At 50.9% G+C, this 27,007-nt stretch overlaps 1 protein-coding gene across 1 annotated transcript in view; it reads right to left on the bottom strand.

Annotated features, from left to right (window-relative positions):
* The window catches only part of Myo18b (myosin XVIIIB), a 240,474-nt gene that overhangs the window by 91,614 nt on the left and 121,853 nt on the right, over positions 1–27,007 (bottom strand). The window contains exons 28-34 of the mRNA XM_045132589.1: positions 24,899–25,023; positions 20,571–20,725; positions 16,278–16,401; positions 14,882–15,076; positions 13,142–13,252; positions 10,914–11,018; positions 2,842–2,994 (exon numbers count right to left, since the gene is read on the bottom strand). Of these exons, the coding sequence (XP_044988524.1) occupies positions 2,842–2,994; positions 10,914–11,018; positions 13,142–13,252; positions 14,882–15,076; positions 16,278–16,401; positions 20,571–20,725; positions 24,899–25,023 (968 nt within the window). The remainder of the gene's footprint in view (positions 1–2,841; positions 2,995–10,913; positions 11,019–13,141; positions 13,253–14,881; positions 15,077–16,277; positions 16,402–20,570; positions 20,726–24,898; positions 25,024–27,007) is intronic.

Below are 27,007 nucleotides of genomic sequence, written 5' to 3'. Positions count from 1 at the left end.
AGGCAGGGATGGATACGCGCGGGCTAGGCCTGTGGCAACATCACACGAAGCACCGTACCTATCACGGCTGGCCAAACCTTATCCGTGAGCGCGGCGATTCCGAGACGCAGTCGCGCTCTGCTTGCAAGCAGCCGGGGCCTCCTCAGCGCCCTTGGAATAAAATCACTGTTGGCCCTCCAGGTGGGGATGCCACACGGATGGGCACGCCCTCTGACCCAGCCTGACCGCTTCTCGTGAAACACCACACAGCGTGAGGCAATAGGTGCTGTGCCCATCCATACCCGCTGAGCACATGCGTGGGTGTACGGGAATGCTGAGCACAGCGCCGGGCCCCTGTGAGGCAGCCAGCAGCAAAGCCGGCTCTCTCCTCCCTCCCCAACGCCTCCCGTCGCCACCCCTGACCCTCTTGTCCCTGTAGCCTGTGGCGGCACAGGACAGACACCGCCCATCAGAAGACGACTCAGCTATGCCCAATGTCATCGTTGCTTTATGTGGTTACCCCTGACTTCAGATCTGGGGGGAACGATGCCAGCAGCTAAAGCGACCGTACCCTGACCTCTGGTCCTAGCAATCCGTCCCTATAGCCATTTCCATGACAACAGCAGCAGAAAGCCAAGGCCTTGGGTTCCCTTTGATCGGGGGCCGGATACAGAGAGAGAGTGGGAAGACAGGGCTTTCAGGAGAAAGGGGCTCTTTGATTCGGCTCGAGGCGCCTTCATTAAATGCCACGGCTTCCCCGAAGCACACATCTTAATTCTGCAGAGGGAGTTGTCCTCGGGACTACTTGTGAGAAGAGAAGAAAAAACAACCCTCTGGGGTCCTTCTGTAAGGATGTCCTCCTGTGGGGGAGGGAGGCTTGGGGGCTGGGCATCAGGAACATGTTTGGTCGGAGGAAAAGTGAAGGGCACTTTCCAATGTGTGTGTGGGGGGGGCACTGCACAAATATGAGGTGACCAGCCCCAAGATGGGCACACGGGCATCCACTGGAGCCCCCAGTTGTACCATTTCCTGGGCGTTACTCTGAACACATGGATTTGCCACCTCTGGACACAATTTCTCCCTCTGTAAAATGGGCACAGTACTCCTCTCCTGGGGCTGTGGTGACTAAATGAGGAGACCTGCTCAGGCACAGGTGCATCTGATCCCAACATGAGCACGGAGGGGGACACAATATCCAAGTGCCCATTTTCCCACCATATAGGAGATTCAGCACCCAAACAGGGAAACTTCTGGGCAAGCCAGGATGGTGACCGGGAAGGGAATGACATAATGAGGTAAGGGCAAGTATCTTAGGGTCTCATGGCACTGTTTCCTTGATGTTCCTCCCCAAACCCATGAACTTGGTCTTACCATGAACAAGCCATCAGTCCCGGTGGCACTATAGGCCCATGTGTGTGAACAATTCACCCCCAGCGGATGACACTGTTCGGTGCGGGGGATCTTTAGAAGACACAATCCTGCCGGAAGTGGGCAGGCCTTGAGGTGCTGTGCCCAAACTCCCCTTACTATTCTCCATCTGCTCCCTGCCTACCTATGTGATGGCATGACTAGTCGGTACATGCCCCTGCCACCATGCCATCCTCAAGATGATGTTACCCTACCCTCTGGAAACGTACACTAAAATAAACTCCTTTCTATAAGTTGCTCTGATCAAGTATTTGTTCATAGCTATGAGAAAGGAACTGATACAGGAAATTCGTACCGACAAGCGAGGCTGTTGCTGGGATCAACCTGACTGTGTGTCTCTTGGAAGTGGTTTGTGGGAGGGGCTGTGGGGGAGCCTGAAACTTTGGGCTAGAAAAGCTCTGTAATGCAATTTTTTTTTTTTGACACAAGCCCAACAGACTGGCTTTTAAAGAAAAATGAGAGAGAGAGAGAGAGAGAGAGAGAGGGAGAGAGAGAGAATTGGTGTGCTAGGGCCTCTAGCCACCGTGATTGGACTCCAGATGCATGTGCCACCTTGAACAACTGGCTTAAATGGGATCTTGGAAGTCAAACATGGGTCCTTAGACTTCATAGGCAAACACCCTAACTGCTAAGCCATGTCTCCAGCCTGTGCTATGGTTTTTAATGGACCATCCTGGTAAGACTTTGAAAGGCCAGAATGCCAAAAGGAATGTGGACAACAGAGTCTCAGCTCATGAAATTTCAGAGGGGAAGGGGGGCTGTATTGGGAACTGGGCCAGAGGCAGTTCATGTGATATTCTGACAAGAAATTTAGCTGCATTCTATCCATGCCCTGAGATTTTAATCAAGGCTGAATTTTAAAATAATGCACTATCCAGGTGTGGTGGTGCACACCTTTATCCCCAGCTCTTGTGAGACAGAGGTAGGAGGATCATCATGAGTTCAAGGCCACCCTAAGGCTACATAGTGAATTCCATGCCTGCCTGGGCTAGAGTGAGACCCTACCACAAAAGGAAACAAACAAACAAAAAAAAAAGTTCTGCACTAATATATTTGGTGGAAGAAATTTCAAGGCAGAATAACATTGAGTCCAATTGCTGCTGCTCCTTTTATACCCAGCTCTGGTGGCCGACAAGCACACCCCAAAACACTCACACATACTTTCCCCAGGCACTTGGCCCCAGCTCCAATCTGCCCATGCCTTCCAGACAGGCACATCCTGCCTATGTCCAGCAGCAGGGAGAAGGCGTTGCTCGTTGCTGTCCTTAGTAACCCCCTCTGCCTCTCCTCCCATGGCACGTGAGGACCAACCCCACAGTACCTCTTGCCTCCTGCAGGTCTGGAAAGCATCAGGCCTGTCCCGGTGGCCTTGTGTGTGTTCCTGGGAAGACAGTCCTGCCCACCCACCACAGTGCACTTCCCCGTGGCACCTACCTGGCTATGCACCTTCTCCAGCTCCTCCTTGTTGACTGATGTCTTGCCTTCATCCACGGTCGTCAGAAGGAGCTGAACATCAGACAGCAGTGCATGAGTCCTCCGGAGGTCCCTGCGGAGGCGCTTCTCCACATCAAAGTCCCGGTGGCCAATCTGAAACCAAGCAGGGATGGGGGAGCTAAGCTATCACCGTAGAGGCCGCAACCAAAGTTCTCCAGCACGGAGCTCCCACAGGTCTAATCCTGCCTCGGATGTGACCTTACCACCAGGCATGGTGGCTTAAGCCAGTGATCCCATCGCTTGGGAGGCTGAGACAGGACAATTACTGTAAGTTCAAGGAGAGCCTGGGCTACAGAGTGAGACCCTGGCTCAAAAAATATATATATATAGGGATGGAGAGATCCCTTAGTGGTTAAGGCACTTGACAGTGAAGCATGTTCAAATCTCTAGGTCCCATATAAGCCAGATGCACAATGACACAGGTGTGCAATGTCGTGCGTGTGCACAAAGGGGCACGTGCATCTGGAGCTTGTTCACAGTAACAGAAAGCCCTGGCATGCCCATTCTCTCTCTCTTTGCCTCTTCCTCTCTCTTAAATAAAAAATAATTTTAAAAAGAAAAACAAATATAAAACCAAAAGTAAAAGAAATGCAACTCAATAAACAAATGACAAACATAGAATAGCAACATGATGGTGTCCCTCCCTCCAGACCCCCGTGTACCACACGGGGCGAGGTGAAGACTGAATGCTTGCTCTGCTTGATGCAGACAGGATCCAAAGCTGATGTCCCATCCTATCTTTTGTGCCTGGCCACCAGCGTGACCCCTTTTCCCTCATGACCCTCCATGCCAGGTGCTCCCCTAGCTGTGGGCCGGGTTATGCCCACAGAAGTCAGGATGGCTTTGGGCAGGCAGGGATGGGGGAAGGCACAGGGGCCTCTGCAAGGTCACTACCGTTTCCACGCTGGTGCTGCTAGACCAGTCCTGTGACCTGTTTCCATGAGGTGGCGTGCTTGTCTGTGTGGGACACTGCACGTGGGTGGCCCATGACGTGCTGCTTCCAGAGACCTGAATAAAGCTCTGTGATGCCTCAAGCTGGTCCCCTTTCACCAGTTTAAGGGCATTTAAAGATTAATTTGCTACAGGGGACAGGGGCCTAAAAGGTCATAACGATGCCACATTTTGTAATGAGCACCAAGGGGAGTCATCTTAGATGGCTTGAAGCCTCTAGAGGCTGATGGGGGAGAGCGGAGGAGAGACACTGACCCACCCAGGGCCCTGTGTGAACATCCAGCAGCCTGAGACCACGCACTGGGTTCGTATCCCTGTAAGACACCAGCAAACCCCTTAGTTACCAGGAAAACAAAGCAAACATTTTAAAAAAAATAAATGGAGCCACCTAACAAATAAGGTGTTTTGGGAAAGACGTGGCAGGTGCTTCCTGATGGACTGTTTTTCTTTTTTTTTAATTTTTTTGTTTATTTTTATTTGTTTATTTATTTGAAAGCGATGGACAGAGAGAGAGAGAAAAAGAGGCAGACAGAGTGGGAGAAAGAATGGGCGCACTAGGGCCTCCGGCCACTGCAAACAAACTCCAGAAATGTGCGCCCCCTTGTGCATCTGGCTAATGTGGGTCCTGGGGAATCAAGCCTCAAACCGGGGTCCTTAGGTTTCACAGGCAAGCGCTTAACCGCTAAGCCCTCTCTCCAGCCCGATGGACTGTTTTTCTACACTGAGAATCTATGCCTCCATGCCAAAACCAAGTCCTCTCACGCCCCCCCCCCCCCCGCCCCCGCGGCTGCCGTTCAGGATGTTTGGAATGTCCTGGGCTATTTGGAAAGAACATAGGTTTGAGGATGAGGTGACCCAGGCTTCAAGCCCCAGCACACCATCTGCTGGTGGCAGGAACCTTAGCCAAGTGCCATCAACCCCGATGAATCTACATTTCCTTGTCTATAAGAAGAGAGGATTAAAAAAAAAAAATCCTGGGCTGGAGAGATGGCTTAACAGTTAAGGCACTTGCCTGAAAAGCCAAAGGACCCAGGTTAGACTCTCCAGGACCCATGTAAGCCAGATGCACAAGGGGGTGCATGCATCTGGAGTTTGTTTGCAGTGGCTGGAGGCCCCTGGTGTGCCCAATCTCTCTTTCTCTCTCTCTACCTGCCTATTTCTGTATCTCTCTCTTTCAAATAAATAAATTAAGTCTAACTAGTTTTTTTTTTAAATCCCCATCTTCCATGTTGAGATAAGACAAGGATCATGTGTAATAATGGATTGCCAAGTCCCTGTGGGTGTCAAGTGCTTTGCAAACATGATGGATTTGCAAGGATTGTCTGATGACCTGGAATGTTCCTGCAGGTGAGGTGTAAGCATTTCTCAGTGGCCAATTTTGAATTCTTTGAAAAATGAGTTGGTTCTTAGAATATATTCCCTTAGATGTATTGCTGTGGTAAATTTATTATTATTATCTTTTGAGGCAAGCCCAACAGACTGGCCTTTTTTTATGACAGAGAGAGAGAGACAGAGAGAGAGAGGAGAATTGGTGCACCGGGGCCTCCAGCCATTGTACTCGAACTCCAGACACGTGTGTCACCTTGTGTGCAGGCATCACCTTGTACCTCTGGCTTACGTGGGATCTGGGGAGTTCAGCATGGGTCTTTAGGCTTCACAGTCAAGTGCCTTAACTGCTCAGCCATCTCTCCAGCCCTGCTGTGGCAAATTTAAAATGCTGTTCTGTGATATGAAGTGGGGAGTGAGGGAAGGAGGGAGAGCTCATGAGCTGCAGGCTAGGCATCAAGCCACACGCTGTCACGTGTTATCAGGCGTAACTCCTGCGACAACTGCTTAAAAGGAGACGTTACGATTATTGCCTTTATAAAAGTAGTAATAGCTTCCATTCATAGGGAACATTTTAAGTGTCAGGGACTATTTTAAACACTCCATGGGTTTGAAGGCACTTAATCGTGATGATGGCCCTGTGAGGCGTGTGGGTTTGTGACTCCCACTCTATAGATGGTAAAGCTGACAGACACAATTCCCCCAAGATCGTACAGCCAGTGAGGGGCAGAGTTAGGACAGGAACACAGCTTGTGTGGCAGGAAAGAAAGCATTCTGCCAAGGTACAGCATGAGAGAGGCGTGCTTTGCTCTGTGCTTTGAAAAGAAAGGCCATTGACTGCCTATCCATGACCTCACAGAGCCTGACACTACGTACACATGACCATCAGAATAGGAGGAAAAGATGACGACATCAAAATAAAAGAGAGACTGATTGAGAGGGGGAGGGGATATGATGGAGAATGGAGTTTCAAAGGGGAAAGTGGGGGGAGGGAGGGCATTACCATGGGATGTTGTTTACAATCATGGAAGTTGTTAATAAAAAAATAAATCAAATAAATTAAAAAATGAAAAATAAAGGCCATTGAGAAACAAGGGGCCATGATTTAGCTCAAGGGTTGGGGGGGGGGGAGACAGGATACAGAAGGAGGCACTAACCACCCCTAGCTAGAGGCACAGGAACAGAACGTCAAAGGAAAAGCTCAATGTGAGCAGAGAGAATGAGGAATAGTCTGACATACGTGTTTCTAGATGATTAGCAAGACAGCACGTGCCGTTTGAATATAAAGTGTCCTGAATAGCCTTGTGTGTTTGTGGTTAAGCCTCATATTAAATATTTTTACTTTATCTATCTGTAAAGAGAGAGAATGGGCACACCAGGGCCTCCAGGCGCTGCAAACAAACTCCAGATGTGTGCACCACTTTGCGCATCTGGCTTTTCGTGGGTACTGGGGAATCGAACACGGCTCATTGGGCTTTGCAGGCCAGCTCTGAGCCATCTCTCCAGCCCAAGTGTCATATTCAACCAGCAGCTTGTGGAGCCTTGCTGGAGAAGGTGTGCCTCTGCAAGTGGGATTTGGGAATTTATAGTCCAGCCCCGCTTGCCCAATGCTGGCTGGCTCATTCACCCCAGTTCCTCCCTGCTACCGTGGTAACGCGACACTCAGCCGTCTGCTCTTGTCATGCTTTCTGGGCCATGAGGAAGCTCTCACTAAGCTGGGAACGAACCCTCTCCTTCCATAAGCTACAACACACAGGACCTTAGGATGCGGCAGGTCATAAAATAAGAGCAACTGCCCAGGACTCTTAAGTCCACGTTGCCATGGGAGATGGTGGTGCAGCGGAATCGTGGATGCAGAGCACGCAAAGGGCCTGCCCAAGGGGCCAGGGCTACTAAGTGGCTGTGCAGGGATTCAAACCCAGGGACTTCAGTTCAGCAGGTCATTTCCTAACTATTGCACCGCAGTGCCTGGCAAAACTGTTCACTGCACCCGGATGTCTTATGCTAAGTGCTTCCCACCTTTATTTTTGTGTCTGCTTTTATTTAACTTGTGCATATCTTAAAGTGCTTTACTTTCTTGTGGAGCAAGTTGGCATCCCGGATGCTCCCTGATGTTGGCACTGGCCACCTGGCCAAGACAGCTCGCGTTCTCTTGTCCTCACTGGCAAGCCCTTCAAGCGTGGCCCCACCCTCTTTGCGGAGGGGACCTCTGCATGCAGACAGACACACGGAAGTCTCAGGGCAGCCGCCCCTGCTCCCACGGGGAACCTCGTCAGAGGAGAGGAGGGAGAAAGCACTCAACTAGGTTCGTGGGAAATGAATGTCGTTCTGAGAATTCCCACTCTGCAGCACAAAGATGCGAACTTGGATAAGGGTGGCAAGTGATTAACTGATACATCTAAATGATGTTGAGCATGGCTGCAGGAGCCACACTCAGCCCTCAGCTGCATTGCCACTTATCCTAAAGGCAAGTTACTAGGAGGTGGCTGTGAGATGGCCATTAAAGATGGTGTGGAAATAACACGTTGGAGCTGATCCAGCCACTATACAGATGGGGAAAGTGAGGCATGGAGAAAATATATTGCTGGAAGTTACATGGCAAATGGATTACAGAGACAGTCTGTCCGAGAATCCAATGAAGAAAAGACGGTCCACAGAAACACACTTCTAATTTTATTGGACTGTAGGATGCTTCTTGCTTTGTTTTGGAGACAAGGTCTCATGTAGCCCAGGTTGGCCTTGGATTCTTGATTAACCCCCTCTCCACCTCTCAAACGCTGGGATAAACAGGTAGGTACTGCTACACTAGGCTTTGGGACCTAGAAATTTTAAGTAACAACGTGGTAATAGATTTAAAAAATTATATACAGTCCAATAATATAGACCTCATTCCAAATCTACCTGAAGCGTTGATTAGTTATTCAATCCTTGGCGAATTACTTTACTTTTCTGAGCCTCACATCTTGGGTTTTTGGGAGGAAAACAATTAATATCTGTCCCATGGCATTAACATGAAAGTGAAATATATTAAAATTTTTGTAAAGAGTCTATATAAGTAACTACTGAGAAGTTAGAAATATGGTCAATGCTTTCTGAAACTATAGTAAAACAGAAGATAAAGATGCCCACCTATGTAAAAGCAGGAAGGCATATGGGCCGAGCAAAGAAAAGGACAAAAGGATTAACAAATACTCAAATGATTAAGAGATTTATATGATTCTTAAGAAATATTGAAAGTGAATTAGAATTTTCAACACAAACTGAAAATAGAGCGAACGCCTAAACCAGTGGAAACGAAAAGGAAAAATAAATAAAGATAAGGGCAGAGTTAAAGAAATATAAAATAGGGAGGGGGAGAAAAGGACATGTGTTGTCCATGGTTCAAGTGTACCTATGTACATATTCCACAGGGAATCTCACACTCCAACTCCGGAGTCATGGTTTCCTCTGAGAAGGAAGGAGGGAGGGAGAGAGGAGATGGAGGCTAGACAGGGGCACCGAGAAGAGTCTGCATGGCTTTGGAAGGCTCTGTCCTGTTCTCTTGGTCACATCTGGATCAAGTAAAGCAGCATGTTAGTTTCATGAACTCTGGATAACTGGCGCATAAACTTCAATTACAACTGCTCAGCCGTCTTTTCCACAGGCTTGGCAAAGGTCACCACAAAGACACTGGCCACTCATCCAACGTGACGGTTTATGGAAGCTTCCAGCATGGTGACTGACACAAAAGTTGCACCGCACTCATCAAAGTCTCCTTTGCATGAAAAATTTATTTTATGGAGTCTCAGGGTGGCCTCGAACGCATGGCGGTCCTCCTACCTCTGCTTCCTGAGTGCTGGGATGAAAGGCGTGCGCCACCACGCCCGGCCGAAAATTTTATTTTAGTGGTATTTATAAAAGCCTTTTCTTTTTCCTAGTGCTGGGGATGGAACCCAGGCCTCATGCGAGCTAAGTAAGGACTTTACGGCTGACCCCTCTCCTCACTGGGCCCCCCTGACTTTGAGTCACATGTCACACCGTGGTGCCCTGGTTCCTGCCTGCCCTTCGACAATCACACGCTGGGTCATGCCACCCTGCGGGGTGGAAAAGGACAGTGACTTTCGCGTCTCTGAACCTCCATTAAGTGCCTCAACTACCCACTGGAAGACAAGAGTATTTAGAGAGGGACGATGAGAAGACATCTTGTGGAGAGCCGCTGGCTTCCAGTAACCCTTCTCTCTGCTGTCTGGCTCCACCCTAGGATTCACTATTGAATTCAATTTGTGTTTAAACACAGAATGAGCGCTTTCTTTGTTCTTGGTCCCGGACGACCCTCTGAGGTGACATTCCTTTGAGAATAAAGGTGCAGCTTTCTGGGAAAGGTGCTGTTTTTGCGAAAACGTGGGATAAGCTCATTGCATAAAATACAACACTCCTTTGGTACTTAAAAAGAAACCAGCCGGGCATGGTGGTGCACGCCTTTAATCCCAGCACTGGGGGAGGCAGAGGTAGAAGGATCGCTGTGAGTTTGAGGTCACCCTGAGACTACATAGTGAATTCCAGGTCAGCCTGGGATAGAATAAGATCCTACCCCGAAAAACCGAAAAAAAAATAAATAAATAAGAAAGAAGCAATAGACATTTTCTCACTGATGTTATAGTTTGGATATTAAGTTGTTTCCCCAAAAGGCTCTTGTGCCAAAGGCTTGGTCTCCAGTGGATGACGCTATTGAGAGTCAACTCCATAACGAGGCTGATAACCCTGGCTGTGAGTTCACTCTGACCGGCCTGTTCGGAGGTGGCACCTTGTTGGAGGAAGCAGGTCACTGAGGGGTGTGTCATGGAAGATCCACCCCTTCCTGTCTCTCTCTGCCCCATGGCTGCCATGAGTTTAGTCACACATGCTCCCTCCATGGTGCTATGTCCCACCGTATGTGGACCCAGAAGCAATGGAGCTAAATGACCATGGGCTGAAACCTGGAACCAAAATACATCCTCCGTCCCTCATTTTAACTCATAGATTTTTGTCACGGTGATTGGAAGGACAACAGCCCCCCACTCAAGTCAGAGCTGGCTCTGAGCTCTGCTGGCCACTCTATGGATGGGGGAGAATGTGAGTTTTCCCTCAAGGGCCACTGCGTAAAAGTTGTAGACACTCCTGACGGTCACCATGGGAAGCGGGCTATTGGCAGCTGATGGATGGAGAACTTGGGGGCGGGGGCTGTTCAGCAAGGGTCAAGTCCACAGAGCTGTTTCTCAGAGATAACATCAACTCTGTTTTCTCCAGAAGCTCACATGAGGACAGTCAGACAGACAGACAGACAAACCACTCAACAGGGTGAAAGGTGCATTTCCCTGACTTCAAGCCTGGTGGCTTCTTGCATAAGACTTGTCCTCATGAGGTGAGATGGGGTGTGGTGGCCATTCATAGCCATCCTGTCTAGAATCCCCTCCCAGATGTCACTGGTCAACCTCTCCTGCCTGGATCAGCTCTGTTTCTTTTCATGGTTTTTCCCAAGAACCCCTCTGGCTTCCATCCCCTAGAGACTACTTTGAAGAGTGGGCGAGCATGGACAAAACAGGACGGAGAAGTGGACATAATAGGGGACGCAGGGAGAGGTGAGTAGACGGTGTGCTCCTGATCTGAAGACCAACAGTGCTCCTCCTGCCGCTGGCTTTCCGGGGCATCCATCTGCCTCACAGAGCACGGAGGGTGGGCGTGTGTCCCTCACAAGGTCTGCCGCGCCTCGGCCTTACCTGGTCGCACAGGGTTCCGATCAAGCCTTCCAAATCTTGCTTCTCATGGAGGACCATCTGCTTCTCCTCATACTCCTGCTCCAGCTGCATTTCCAGCTGACGGAGCTGCGGGCACATTGGGTAGAGGTTCACGTGGGCATGTGAGCTCCGTCCAGACAGATCCACCGGCAGGGGCCTGGGGGTTAGGGACTTGGAGCCTGGGGCTTTGCTCCATGGAGAAAGGCTGTCTGATGAATGGGAAGGGTCTATCTGTCTAAGAGCTTGGGAATCACAAACCTTGGGAGCTGGATGAGGGAGAGCTGCCAATAACAAGGAGACTTTTGCCCTTGGCTATGGGCTGTGAAGTCCCCCAGTGGTATAGATCCCCCCTCCCCCACTGCGGCCATGGCCACAGCTTGGATATTTAGTTACAAGGGTTGGCATTCAGATTTCGTAGGGCCCTGAGTAATATGACAGCCAGCATATTAAAATATGCACCCATGTCCCTTATTAAATATACCATGACGCCATCGAAAACGCATGAAACAAGGTGCATTTGAGATATTTTTATGTTCTAAAGCACCCTTCCAAAAAGAACTAATGTACTGAAACCCTAATCCCCAAGGGGACGGGGTTCAGAAAGGGCTTTTGCAAGGTGTTTAGGGTTAGACGAAGCCATGAGGGGGGGGGCCTCCAGGGTAGGATTCGTGCTCGCCCTTAAAAGGAAGAGCCACCAAGGAGCTCTCCCTTTCCTCCCATGTGTGGATACCATCCACGCAGCCAGGAAGAGGCCCCAACAAATCCCAATCTGCCGACACCCTAACCTTGGGCTCCCCAGCCCCCAGAACTGTGAGGAATACATTTTTGCTGTGGAAGACCCTGTCTGCGGAATTCAATTCGGCGCTAGCGGGCCACCGAGACATCTGATTAATGGCAACTCGATGAATTTCTGCAGTTGGCTCAGATTTCTCAGCAATTACCCAACACACATGGGCATTCCTCACTTGAATAAATACCCTAGACAATCAGTTGTTAGTGGGGAGAGGTTAACATCCCATCTAACTGTCGCCCAGACAGCTATGGCACGGCCTCCCCCTCCCCCACAAGGTCATATCATTGTTTATCATACGGAGGAAAGCGCCCCCTCTGCCGATAGTCTCTCCCTTTATAAATCTGTCCAGAAAATGCTGCCAAGAAGGTCCAAGGTGGTCCTATAGAGCTCATGGCACCCTCCGTTCAGGGCACTATTGCAACATATCAGAAATGCACCAGCCCTTCACCTAACCTGTCTCCTGGCCCATGACAGAATGCATGAACTGATGGTCATTTCTGCAGAAAGCAAATGCATTCATTCCAAAACTCTAAAACATACAGTCCACTACTCCGTATGCTTCTAGAGGGCTGGCTGGGGGAGTGAAAAGTCACCCGGGAAAAGTATGCAAAATCTTAAACTCACTCATGCTCCAAGTGGGCTGGGATAGGGGAGGGAAGAGCCCTGCTGGAATAAATATGGAAACTGGCTAAGGAGGCTTAACCCCGAATATCTCAGGCACTTCCCCTTAAAGATCTGTCTCGCATTCCCATTGGTCCAAACACCTACAGGGCTTGGCAGGCTATAGCAGCAGGACACTGAGCCAGCCTAAGTGCCCAGCAACAGGGGATTCATGATGCAAGCAAGAGCTCACGCTTGAGGCCAGGTAGTATCAGGCCGCCACGCGTAACATGCGAGATTTACAGAGGAAGCAGTGGGTTTCAAGGAGCCACGGCCTCACTCCGGGAAGAGCTGCCCCCACAAACAGCTGTGCGTGCACGGCGCGGACGTGAAGGGGAGATAGGAAGGCAGAAACGAGAGTGGTTGCTTGGCGCAGAATGCTGGAGGTGGGGTGTTATTGTTTCCACAGTCACTGGGGCTGTCTGTGAAGAGCTGGGATCAAGCCTAAGAACTGGTGTGAGTTACAAGGGGACAGTGGAGGGAAACCCCAAAAGTCTCGGCCACAGGGTGCGATGGGCTCCTGGTGAGAGTTCGGGGGTGATTGTGCTAGACTATTCCAGATGCTTCTGGAAGTCCAGGGCCATGTTTTAAGTTCGGAACTTTTGGTTCTGGGCTGTGTGATAGCTCCCCAGGATGCTGAGGTCTCGGATGGCCATAGAAGAAGCGTGCCCGCAAGGCCGGCGCCCTGGTCTCTTCCTCGCTCTAGGGACATGGGACCCCGTGTGACAGCAGCGACCCCCCCCCCCCGCGCACGCACCCGCTTCTGGCAGGACTGACGCACGTCCTCCAGCTCCTCCTCCTGGTCCTCGCGGTCCTTCTGGCGCATCTGCTTCATGCGCTCGATCTCCAGCTCAAACCGCTGGCGGAGCTGCGCGTGCGCAAAGACAGCGTGAGTGCCCGCTGCAACGTCCCCAGCCCTCCGTGCCGCCCTTCACCTTCCCACTGCGTTTGTGTTTTTCCGGTGCTGAGGACCGAACCCAGGGCCTCGCACTTGCTAGGCGAGCACTCATCCGCTGAGCTAAATCCCTAACCCTCCCACTGCATCTTTTCATCCTTGACGCATGGGCCAGACCTCCCTGGCACCCCGGGGAAGTCAGCCATGGTGACCACAACGACAGGCTGCCGCTGTCTCTTCCGTGGTGGGAAGAGACCACACTTCACCACTGTGGTGGGATGCAGCCTCAGATTCGCTCTTTAACACTCTGCAGGGAACCAAAAATTCATCTTGGTCCCGGAAGTGTATAACTGCCGTCCCTAATGTGGAATTGAAGCTGAGAGAGAGAGAGAGAAAAAAAAAAAATCAGGGGCTGGAGAGATGGCTGAACAGCTTAAGGTGCTTGCTTGTGACGCCTAAGGACCCAGGTTCGATTCCCCAGGACCCACGTAAACTAGATGCACAAGGCTACGCATGCATCTGCAGTTCTTTTGCAGTGGCTAGAGGGCCTGGCGTGCCCATTCTCTCTCTCTCTGTCTGCCTTTCTCTCTCTCTCTCTCAAATAAGTAAATACATTTTAAGAACTTAATAAAAAAAAAAAACTTGGTCTTTTAAACTGTTGAGAATAGGGGGTGGGGAGATGAGTTCAGAAAGATGAGGACATGAGTGTGGATCCCCAGGACACACTTAAATGGTACGTGCCAGGCATGCTGGTGTGTGCCTTTCATCCTGGCACTCCACAGGTAGCGGCGGGATTACCCTAGGGCTCGCTGGAGAGCTGCTGTAACTGGATCAGCCAGCTCTGGGCTCCATGAGAGACCGTGTCAATAAATACAGTGGAGAGTGACCGAGGACGATATAAGATGTCAACCTCTGGCCTTCACACAAATGTATACACACACCCTCACACATACGCATGTGCCTATACACAAACACACATGCACACGGGCATGCACACCACACACGTACACGTGTGCAAACATAAACTGAGACCGATAAAACGCTGAGGCGATCCCCTGCTACACAGGACCACAGTAAAGAATGAGGGAACACTAGAGAGCCCTGGCTTGGCCTCGCTCAGGTTAGCCTCACGAGGAATGTCAGCTCTTTCCTCCCCTTCCTCACGGTGACAGAGGTTATGGGGAGATGACCCAAAACGAGGGGCCTGAGCAAGTAAATATAAGTTTTATTTCTCATTTTTCTCTAGCCTTTTGGACACTCCTGACATCTGTAGTACCACTTACGCCAGGCTTCTGCAAGCTAACATAAAATTCCCTGGGAAAAGCGCTGTACTATAAATCAATAAATATCTGTCCGGTGTCTGCGAGGACACGGGCTGGGTGAGCCCCGGGGGGAGGCCAAAAGCGTTCACTCGGCCTCTCTCCGCGTTCAAGATCGGGCTGGGAAGAACCCGCCTTGCTTTCCAGATCCAAGGTCTCGGGTTAAGCACAGCTGCTGCCAGCCTGCTGTGGTGCCAGGCCTCCATGCGGTTTTCAGAAGTCGCCCCTACCCGCGTGAGAGCCAGCCTGGGCCAGGAAGTCACCCTGGCTGGGACTTCCTTACCTGCTCCAGCTGCTTGATGGTGTTCTCCTGCTGGCTGTGGACCTTTTCTTGCTCCCGGGCACTGGACTCCAGCTTCCAGAGCTTCTCCTTCAAGCCCGCCACGCAGTTGTCCCCTGCTGAGCCCAGCAGCTCCCGCTTATGGTCCTGAAGCCTCTCGATCTCCTGCTTCAGCGTTGAGGTTTCCTGTTCCTTTTGCTGGGGGACAACGTGGGCAGAGAGCTGGAGTCACTAGACCCGCCCCCACCACACACACACACACACACACACACACACGCACACACGCACACACGCACGCACACACACCTGTACCTCCTGGTGGAATGGAATTCCACATTTTATTTTCAGCCAGGGTTTTTAATGTATACAGCCTGGGTGGCCGACCTTGAACTCAGGATCTTCTTACCTTGGCCTCTCCAACGTTAGGATGACAGGCTCGTGTCATCATGACCCACTCACTCTCCACCCCTCCACCCAGCAGGCCATACAGGCCCCCACCCCCGCCCAGCCAGGCGAGAATTGGAGGCAGAAAGCACAGATAAGGGGAAGGGAGGGAGGAAGACGGGGTTAGGGCGGAACATCGCATAGAGTTAGATCTCAGAGCATCTAAGGGAAAGGGCTCCCCTATTTGTAAGGGAAGGGGCAGACGTAGAAGTAAAGCTCATCTGGGTACCTCCCGAGGCTAGAACACACTGTGGGACCGAGAATGCCCAGAAATGACCCTTCCAATTAAGGAAATGGGCTCAGGGTCCACTTCATGAGTGGGTTCGCTCATGAAGAAATCAAATGACTGACTAAAAGAGTGTATATTTCCTCCTGGGGGCAACAGGGGGGGCCACAGAAAGTTAAGGAGCGGCTCACGTCATATTTTCATAAATGCCCTCTGCATCACAGCCCACGTGGGAAAGTGTGTACTTCCTAGACAAGCCTAAAGTTTAGTTGTTTTATTATTTATTTGTTGATTTTTGAGGAAGGGTTTCATGCTAGCCCGGGCTGATCTGGAATTCACTATGCAATCTCAGGGTGGCCTCGAACTCACGGTGATCCTCCTACCTCTGCCTCCCGAGTGCTGGGATTAAAGGCGTGCGCCAACATGCCTGGCTTGTTTTGTTTTATTTTATTGTTATTTTTTGCCGTGTCTCTGGTGCCTCCTGGGTGGACACCACAAGCCCCGTGCACATGGCTGGACCAGCACCACAACCTCGTGCTATGGAGCCTGATTACCAGGCTAATGGCCGCCGGGGTTTCGTGAGGACACTCAAGCCACCACTAGGACTCCAGCTATCTGGGGGATCAGCACCCCCGCACGGTGCTGCTTTCTGGCTCTCTCTCTCTCTCCATCAGCAATTGCAGCAGGTGTCCGGCGGGGTCTCAAGCGCCCCGAGACCCCGAAGCTCACCTCCAGCTGCTGCTGCAACCGGCTCAGCTCCCAGCGCACACTGACGGTCTCCTGGCTGGCCTTCTCACGGAGCTTCCTCTCAAACAGCGACTCCCCCAGGGCCTGCGCCAGCTGCATGTCAAACCTGTCCAGGGTGGAACACGGGTCATGGCACCGTGGTAGAGACTGAGGCAGGAGTGGGGAGCAGCCAGAGAGGGGCAGACAGCGTGGAGAGAACAGGAGGAAGAAGCAGGGTTGGGGGGTGGGGAGGGAAGGGATCTGCTGGATGCAAGTGCACAAGGCACTAACTTGGCCCAGGAGATGTCACCCGTGGGCTCCAGGGTGTGTAGCGTTCCCATAGCCACTCTGGATATGCATGACGAGGTAAGTACCCAGGCAGAGAGAGGAGAAGGTTTGCACGTGCATAGAGGGAAGTCGAATGTTTATGTGAAGCTATATAAATATCAGAGAGGGGGAGAGAGCGTTCATCCATCTGGTAGGCCAACATATGCCAAGACTTCTTTCCTCTTCCAGGATGGGTTTGCCATGTGTACGTCCCTACGCCTGGGCTCAGCGCGCGTGGCCGTGCCTCGTCTCCACACACAGAACGTCACCATCTCCTCTTCATGCTGTCCTGGCACCCTCCTCGGCCATGTTGGGGCATGCTGGCTTTGGATGGCGAGCCTGGCATCCATCCACGCACCGCGCCTGCTCTTCCCACACCGCCCTAGCCGCGGCTACCGAGACAAGGCAGCCCACGAGAGTCACGGGGGGATCTCAAAAATGGCTTCTCCTGCCCTTCCATTGTCATGGCCACCAGGTCACGGGCACTTCCTGGACCTTCCACCATCTACTTTGTCACCTACAGGGACTTTGCCAGACCCCGGTGGGAGGCGACTTCGAGTCACATACAGGATGCCCCACTGCTCCAGAGAATCTGGTGTGGCATCTGGGACTCGGATTTTAGTGGCAAAAAATAATAGACTCTCTGTGACAAGATCGCCTAATGTCCCACACCACCAGCTGTCATTCAAAGCCTCAGGCTGCAGAGCAAGCCCATCACAGCTCTCTCCAGAGAGCCCCCCTGCTGCTGGAGCAGCCCAGCAGCTTGCTGATTGGCTGGTGGTGACATCATCACAGAGCTACTATTTGCTGCCCAGATGGAAACACTGTGAGGATGCTGTTGAACCAGGAGTCCCAGTTCCCAGGCCCAGACATGGGGACTTTGTAGTCATCAAGGAGGTAACAGACAGCCACAGGAGACGAAAGCCAAGGGATGGGGAGATGGCCCAGCGGTTAAAGGCGCTTGCTTGCAAAGCCTGATGATCCGGGTTCCATTCTCCCAACATCCACGGAAAGCCAGATACACAAAGTGGTGCATCTATAAGTTGTTTGCAGCAACAAGCAGCCCTGATGTGTGCCCAAACTCTCTACCTCTTACTCACTCACTCACTCCCTCCCTCTCTCTCTCTCTCTCTGCTCACAAATAAATAAGTAAATAAAATGTTTTTAAGAAAAAGAAAGCCAAGCGTGGTGCATTCATTGAGGAGAGAGCTGAAGTTCATGGAGGAGGAGGAGTTGAGCCTGAAACCCCACAGAGATGCAAGTGAGTTAGAACTCTACTTCTTGGTCTGGAGAGATGGCTCACAGGTTAAGGCAGTTGCCTGCAAAGCCCAACTACCTGGGTTCAATTCCCCGGTACCCACATAAATCCAGATGCACAAAGTAGCCCATGCACCTGAAGTTTGTTTGCAGCAGCTAGAGGCTCTGGCATGCCCATTCTCTTTCTCGCTCTTATCTCCTCTCCCTCTCTTTCTAATTGCAAATAAATAAGTAAGATTTAAAAAAAAAAAAAAGACTCCCACGTCTCTAGTTTCTCAGGTAATCCCCCTTCTACCTGTCCATTCCCTGGAACAGGTGAGGAGGTTGAAGTGAGACAGAGCCAACGAGTGACCGACGTTCCAGAGACACCCTTGACTTAACAGGCCACTTGATGCCAAAGAAAGGATCCTGTAAGATTCCCAACTTCTAGAACACACCAGCCAATCTGTCACCTGAGGCCAGACACATTTGTAGACAGCCCTCACCCCACCAGGCACAGGTCTGCCTGGGGGGCCAGTCTACAGGATACAGGCCTGGGAAGGTCCAGCAGCCCTCGGAATGAAGCTTTGTGACCATGCACGCGGTAACCGCGGCAACACGCATCCATCTCCAGATGGAACCATGTCGGCCCACCCTGAACTCAGAAGCTGAGCATGGAGACAGGTCCTCCTCCCAGGCACGGCAATGAAGTAGAGCTGTACCCACAACTCAGATGTGCCCGGAGAGATGTATGGAGATGTCATGGCTTCCCAATTCCTACCTCGCTGTGTCCATGCTGCGAGAACGTCTACTCTTGGACTGGGACCTATACTATCCCCGTGGTCTCCTCACAAACTGCTAACCCACCTGGAGGTGCCAGACCTGCTAGGGTAATTTAGTATCAGACCGCACTTTTGTCAAGAGGCGACAACAGCCACGTGGCAGGTCACTTTGGAGAATCATACAGCAAATATGAAGAAATGGGGACCTTCTGGGGAGGGGGGGCACCATGTGGAGGTCTGTGAGTCCTTGGGATGAGGGGGTTCCATGAGCCCGCCAGAGTTGAAGTTCTCAGGGCATGAACAGAACTTACAGTTGGGACTCCAGAAGCTTGTGGCTGGGAAAGCCCTGAAAGCTAACGGAGTTCCCACCTCTCCGTTCAAAGCTGGGGTCAGACCTTCCTTTGCTCTCTATTGATGAGTGGAAGGCCACGCATTCCCGTGAAAGACCAATACCAGCCATCCTCTGGCTCAGAAAGCATTGTCACTTGACAACATCACACAGGGAGAATCCAACATGGGCCTGAGCCATTTTTCCCCAGTACAAGGGTGAGCAAGGCTTAGCCCAGGTACCCAGAGGGACATGGAAAAGAACAGAAGATCAATTAAAACAAAGAGAAGAAATGAATGACTTTGCTTATTTGAGAAGCTAACTATGCTGGAAGATATGGAGTTACACAAACTTGGGCAAGCTCCAGGACAAGAGGAAGAAGTTATATGTATACGTATGTTACTTTAAAAAAATATGTTTATTTATTTGACAGTAAGAGGGGGAGGGAGAGAGAAAAAGAGAGAGACCACAGCCTCAAGCCACTGCAAACAAACTCCAGACACATGGGCATCTGGCTAACATGGGTCCTGGGGAATCAAACCTGGCTCCTTTGGCTTTGCAGGCAAACACCTTAACCACTTAGCCATCCCTCCAGCCTGAAGAAATAATGTTTAATGCAGAGGGAGATCAAAGACTAAGCCACCTCCATGTGAGACTATCCTGCCTGCTGCCTCTTCACAAGGCAGCCTGCCTGGAAAGCCACACTTCGGCTCACTGGGAACGCTTCTCTTCATCTTGGGCCCAATGTCCTACCTGAGGAAGCGCGCTGCCTGTTTGCCTCCTAGGAAATCCCCTAAGGCTTATAGGCCCGCTGAACCATTAATCATCACTGAGAGAGTCACGGACTCTGGACAGCCAAGCTGGACATGGACGCAGTCCTCATGTGTGAAAAGCACAAACGTAAGGAAGCCCATGAGTGTGGGCCTGCCTACCAGCCCGAGTTCCTCTGTGGCCTGTGATGGCAATCCCTACAGGAAAGCGAGCTCGGGCACCAGCGGGCACATTCAAAGTTGGCATGGTATGGCTGCATAAGATTCAGGCCCTAGCAGAATTGCTCCCTGGATCCGATAGTGCTTGTCCTCTGTGAGAGGGGGGAGAAGGCTCATCCTCTGCATCCCTGAGTCTCCCCCCCACCCTTCAGCACTGAGAACAGAAAGCAGAGCTCGGTGTGACTGGATGGAGCGAGCAAACATGGCCTGTGGGTCAGCCTCAGCCCCAATCTACAGATAGGAATCTAGGGCCCAGAAGGGTGAATGCCAAGTTCAAGGCCCCATAGCTAGCAAGAAGTGCCTCTGGGTGTGAATAGGGGTGGTTTCGTAGGAGGGCTCCGGCTCCTGCCCACCAGGCCAGCTCACCTTCCCTGTGCGCAGCAAGCTGCTCCCTTGACAGAGCGCGACACCGGAGCCCAGGTAGGACAAGTCATGCCCCCCAGTGCCGCCGAGCCACTGGGACCGAAGCTGAGGCTTAAGGTAAGAGGTAAGAGCCACTGCCGGCTGGATCTTGACATGAGGGGGAGCGGAAGAGGAGTTAGGGCAAAACGTGGGGTTTCAGCTGCCTGGCCAAAGCGGAGCGGGCCCCGGGAGAGAAGCCGGGGGCGCAAGAACAGCGTGCCGGACCGCTCACCTCTTCTGCTTCTTCTCCAGCTCGTGGGCGTGGCTCTGCTGGTTCTCCAGCAACACGCGCGTGTCCTCCAGGTCCCAGGTGAGGTGGTGGCACTTTTTCTTCATTTGCTGAGCCATCTTCTTGGCTTCTTCATAAGCACTCTGCAGCTCCCCAAACTGTGGGAGGGAAGAGAGTGAACAACCTCGTCCCGTCATGGGCGCCAGGCCGAGTCCCCACCATTTCTTTTTTAATATTTTATTTTGTTTTGCTTTTGATTTTCAAGGTAGGGTCTCGCTGTAGACATGGAATTCACTCTGTAGTCTCAGGGTGGCCTTGAACTCACAGTGATCGTCCTACCTCTGCCTCCCTAGTGCTGGGATTAAAGGCGTGTGCCGCCACACCCAGCCTTAATATTGTCTTTTTATTTATTAGAGAGGGAAAGAGGCAGGTAGAGAGAAAGAGACCACACCAGGGCCTTCATCGACTGCAAACACACTCCAGACATGTGGGCTGCCTTGTGCATCTGGCTTACATGGGACATGGGGAATCGAACCTAGGTCCTTTGGCTTTGCAGGCAAGTGCCTTGATTGCTAAGCCATCTCTCCAGCCCAAGTCTCCACCATTTCTAAGGCCAGCATCATGTCAAGAAAGCAGACGCAAGATACCATGTCTTTTTTTTTTTTCATTTTTTGGCTTATTTTTATTTATGTATTTGAAAGTGACAGAGAAAGAGAAAGAGAGAGAAAATGGGTGCGCCAGGGCCTCCAGCCACTGCAAATGAACTCCAGACGTGTGCGCCCCTTGTGCATCTGGCTAACGTGGGACCTGGGGAACCGAGCCTCGAACCGGGGTCCTTAGGCTTCACAGGCAAGCGCTTAACCGCTAAGCCATCTCTCCAGCCCAAGATACCATGTCTTAATGACTTCCCGTGTCACCTCCAGGGAAATCGGGTTCATTCTATCAATCTCTTAGCATTCTTTTGGCTTGTCCCCAACGACCTTCCTGTTCACACATCCATAGAAGATTTCTTTGCCCACCCTGCCTCAACCAGATGGCCCCTTGACCACCACATAATTCATACCCCCGTCATCTAGGGAGACTTAGGAAGGGTTGTCATGGATCCACAAAAGGACACAAGTCGGATCAGGATGCCTCCGAGGAAGTGCCTCGGATTAACATGCTGAAGGGGTTCTCTCACGTAGCTTGTCCTACAACGTGCGTGGAGCCTCGGACAAACGCAGAGGCCGAGCGTCCCACGTCCCCTGCAGGAGACGCCCTCCCAAACATCTGGCTTAGACCCTGTGGAGAATGCTACTCAACGGAGCCGCTTCGAAGACGGGCCTCATTAAAGAGCTCCTTTAACTAAGCAAAAACTCTGAGCTAATGAGGCCTGTAATTCTAAAGTCAGTATATGAAAGCAAATGGGATGTTTTCTTATACTCTGCTGCTCATAGGAGGTGGCGGTTTGATGACTTTTTAATGTGGCATGAATATTCCCCTTTCTTGAGGGACACTGACCCGACATTCTAATTCGTCATTAAAGGCCTGGGCTGCTTTCCTCGTCTTGTCTTTGTAGCCACGGCTCGGAGATGTCTCTCAGCCATCACATCCTAGCATCCATCTTGCCTGCGACCATTAAAACCATCATCACCAACAGCATGGATGACCGAGCCTCGCTTCCGCTGCCTACGGAGTCCCAGGAGGTCCCCAGGTGGTCACACCCCACCCCTGCTAGGAGGCCATGGGCTACTTTTCTCCCCCATTGAGGTGACACTGGTGTTGCGGTCAGCTCCTCATTGCTGGGACAAACATCCTAACCAGACACAGCTTATGGGAGGCAAGGGTTTATCTCAGGCCCTCAAAATTCCAGGGGAACATCATCAGTGGCGGGAGCTGCTGCTCACTTCCGTAGATACAAGCAGAGAGAAACAGCTGCAGCCAGCACACACCAACACCACCAAGCCTGAACCAGCAGTGCGCACACCGCTCGGCACACACCTAGGGCAGCTGGACTCAGATCTAACCCCTGCACACCTTCCAGGCTGGGCTCCAAGGTCGGCCCCTCGTGACACCTCTTCCTCAGTAGGGCTCTGCCCACTGGAGACTCAAGATTCATGGCTCAGTCTATGGGGACCATATATTTAAACTACCCCAACCAGCCTGGCCTACACCCTTGGCTGGCTCTTACACTGAACGGGAGGGACTAAGAAACAGGTCATTGAAACCCGGTATGGCAAGGCCAGGATCTAGGGGAGAAAAACGGAGCAGTTCCCACCCTGATCTGTATTAGTGAAGACTTTCCAAAGACAACCTCAGCCTCCCCAGTGTTCAGGACCACAGGGCTGCACCACCATGCCCAGGGTCCTGGCAGCAAAGCCAGACATTACAAATGTCATGTGACCTTACATTTCTTTTAAAAACTGTTTTATTTATTTATTATTATTTTGTGAGGATAGAGAGAAAGAGAATGGGCACTCAAGGGCCTCTTACATTGCAAACAAACTCCAGGTACATGCACTCTCTTGTGCATCTGGCTTTATATTGGTGCTGGGGAACTGAACGCAAGTCATCAGGTTTTGCAAGCGCTTCTAACTGCTGAGCTATCTCTCCAGCCCTTACCTTCTTTCTAGATGAGTATCTGGCCATGGAAAACTGAGAAATGCCCCTCACAAATCTTTATAAGCCCACTCCAGCACTCCACTGCCTCCAGACACACTTAGATTTTTTACCCCCTTTCTAAAAATGCATGATTTTTTTTTCCACCTCTGGGCATTAGTACATGCCATTTTTTTTTTCTTCCCAGAATTATGGCTCCTGCCTAGACATACCAAACTATACTTTTTAAAACATTTTTTAAAGTATTTTAAAAATATTTTTGATTTATTTTTATTTATTTATTTGAAAGAGAGAGAGAGAGAATGGGCGTGCCAGGGCCTCTAGCCACTGCAAATGAACTCCAGATGCCTGTACCACCATGTGCATCTGGTTTACATGGGACCTGGAGAATTGAACCTAGGTCCTTAGACCTCACAGGTAAGCACCTTAACCACTAGGCAATCTCTTCAGCTCTTAAAATGTATTAAAAAAAAAAAAGAAAACAAAACGAGTGAGTGAGAGTATGCAAGAGAGAGGGAGAGAATTGGCACACCAGGGCCTCAGCCACTGCAATCAAACTACAGATGCTTGCGCCACCTAGTGGGCATGTGTGACCTTGCGCTTGTATCACCTTTGTGCCTGGCTTTATGTGGGACCTGGAAAGAGATCAAATCTGGATCCTCAGGTCCGCAGGCAAGCGCCTTCACTGCTAAGCCATCTCTCGAGCCCTTTCATTTATATTTGCAAGTGAGAGAGAAAGAGAAGAGCGACAGAAAGGAGAATGGGCCCAACAGGGCCTCCATCTGCTACAAATTAACTCCAGACACATATGCCACTTTGTGCATCTGCCTTTTATGTGGGCACTGGGGAATAAAACCCTGGTCATTAGGCTACGTAGGTAAGCTCCTTAGCTGCTGAGCCATCTCTCCAGTCCCACATATTGATGAGCTCTCATCTCACAATCAAAATTTGTAAGACACACTGAAAGGCCCCACTGACAACAGAATGTGAAAAGCTAGAACGATCTGGAAGGGGCTGAGCATGCTCTTGGCTGCAATGTGGCAAGCAGTGGAGACGGTGGAGAGGCTGGGCGGGGGAGTCCTCTCTCGTCTAGGTGAGGCAGGGACATAGCAGGTTAGAGGCAATGGGAGTGGCTAAAATGTGACAAACGTGGCGATACTATGAGTATGGAAAGATGGTCTTAAAATCTTTTTTTTTTAAATTTATTTGCAAGCAAAAAGAGAGAGAAGAGAGACAGACAGAATAGGCGCACAAGGGCCTCCAGCCATTGCAAACCAACTCCAGATGCATGGACCACCTTGTGCATCTGGCCTTATGTGGCACTTGGGAATCAAACCCAGGTAGTTAGGCTTTGCAGGCAAGCGCCTTCACCGCTGAGTCATCCATCTCTCCAGCCCAGGAAAAAAATGGTTTTACAGATGAGGATCTAAGGCCCCAAAGCTAAAGTGTTTTCTACAGGGCGCAAGCAGAACTGGGGAGAGACTCTCAGACATCTGTCTGGGGGCATGGCCCCGTGCTTCTGATACAGTTTGCACGCTCCTGGAAGACCCACACAGAGAGAAGTCATTCTCCACGTGAGCAGCAATGGTACCCAGAGCAGGGGGCAAGCCGGAGCCAGCCAGCACCCCTGCTCCCCCCACAGGACCAGCCAGCACATGGCCTTCCACGGCGGAGGGGGAGAAGCGCCCGCTCCCTAACGCCCCTTGGCCTCTCCGCTTCCCACCACCTCGTACCTTCTGCTCCAGCTCCTTCCTGGACGCCAGCTCGGACTCCAGCCTCTCCTCGAACTGCTGCAGCCGCTTCCGCAGGAACTCGTTCTCCAGCTGCGCGCAGTCCAGCTGCATCTGCCACTCGTCTGCTGCTGCACAGGATCAGGAGGCCCCCCCGGGGAAGAGGCCCGGTGAGAGTGACGTGAGAGTGAGAAGTGAGGGTCTCTCCTAGCTTCCAGGTGCTTGGCATGTACGTTCACAATATTCCTGGAGCCCCTGGGCCGCTCAGCCTTGCACTTCGGGTTAAGAAACTATGCTTGGGCTGGAGAGATGGCTTAGCGGTTAAGGTGCATGCCTGCGAAGCCTAACGACCCAGGTTCGATTCTCCAGGTCCCACATAAGGTAGATGCACATGGTAGCACATGGGTCTGGAGTTCGTTTGCAGTGGCTGGAGGCCCTGGTGTACCCATTCTCTCTCTCTCTCCCTCTAATGAATAAATAAATGAATGAAAAGGAAACTCTGTCTGCTTAAGTACAGGTTGAACCAAACGCAGCTCTGAAGCTTCCTTCAGTCAACCTCCAGCTGTCTCCAGTTCTGACCTCTCACTCTTCTAAGGTCAATTCCGTTGTCCCATTCAACTGCTGGCTGGGTTAACAGATAAATGAGTGATATTCGAGGATGACTCAATACACAGCCATGAAACTCTGGCACAGATGCAAGGAGATGGTGTGAATACTAAATCCCTTGCTTTGGTGAGGAAGAAAGCCCTCAAAAGTCATTTGTTATTTTAATTAAAGCCGATTGGCTAAATAGACTAAGTTAATTAAAGCTGATTGGTTGAATAAAGTGAGTTAATTAAAGCTGATTGGCTGAATAGAGTGAGTTAATTAAAGCTGATTGGCTGAACAGAGTGAGCTAATTCAGTTTGTGGTGTTTTATTTTTTGTACATCCAAATAATAGAGTAATGTTCCTGAAGTCAATGAAAACAGGAAATGTTCCCCCAGTGCATACCTAAAGATAGTCCACTTTACCATCCATCTGTCCATCTACTCATTGCCAACCACACATTCACCCATCTGTCTACTCATCCATACATCCATACATCCAAGTGCCCATTCAATGCATTACTTTTTACCAGGTAGAAGGGATGAAAAGTGATTAATTCATCCTTCCACTGATCTTCTGGTATAGCTTAGCTGGGGAGAGAAGCATGTTAAAAGACGGCTGCAAACTTTTTTTTTTTTAGAGAGAGCAAGAGTGAGAGCGCGCGCGCGCGCACGAGAGAGAGAGAGAGAGAGAGAGAGAGAGAGAGGGAGAGAGAATTGGCATGCCACAGCCTCAACCACTAAAATTGAACTCCAGATGCTTGCACCACCTAGTGGGCATTCGTGACCTTGTGCTTGCCTCACCTTTGTGCGTCTGGCTCATGGGGGATCTGGAAAGTTGAACGTGTGTCCTTAGAAGTCACAGGCAAGCGCCTTAACCACTAAGCCATCGCTCCAGCCAGGCTGCAAAACTATTTGACCGGGAGTCTCCCTGGAAAGCTCCGGAGAATCCAGGAGAGAACTCTTCTCCACAGTGAATGCAAATGTGTTTCTTTCACCATCGTGTTTCTAGAACATACTATGAGGCCCTGCATAGGCTAAATGCACAATAATTTGCATGGGATAGATGGATTGGTGAATGGATTGATGAATGGATAGCTGGTTTCAGGGTTAGGATGGAAGGTTAGTGGATGCGTCCTGGGGCGGGTCAGAGTAGACGGGTGCTAGTGGGGATGGATTGGTGGGTGCAACAATGAAGAGTGGACGGGTGGTTGTTAAGTGGATGGGTGGGGAAGTCAGTGGATGGGTGGTGAATGGATAGACAAATGGATTGGTGGGTGGGTGGATAGCTGAATGGATGGATGATGCATGTATGTGTGTATGGATGGATGAGTGGATGGGTAAATTGATGGATGAATGAGTGGATGGGTGGGTGGATGGTGAATGGATCAATTTTGGGTGGATAGATAGATAAATTGATGGATGGATGGGTAGGTGGATGGATGGTGAATGTATGTATGAATGTATGGGTGGATTGATGGATGTTAGGTAGGTAGACAAATATATGGATGGGTGGGTAAATTGGT

The sequence above is a fragment of the Jaculus jaculus genome, chromosome 13 (genome assembly GCF_020740685.1).
Source record: "Jaculus jaculus isolate mJacJac1 chromosome 13, mJacJac1.mat.Y.cur, whole genome shotgun sequence".
Lineage (NCBI taxonomy): Eukaryota > Metazoa > Chordata > Mammalia > Rodentia > Dipodidae > Jaculus > Jaculus jaculus.
This window is presented reverse-complemented; position numbering and strand designations above follow the sequence as displayed.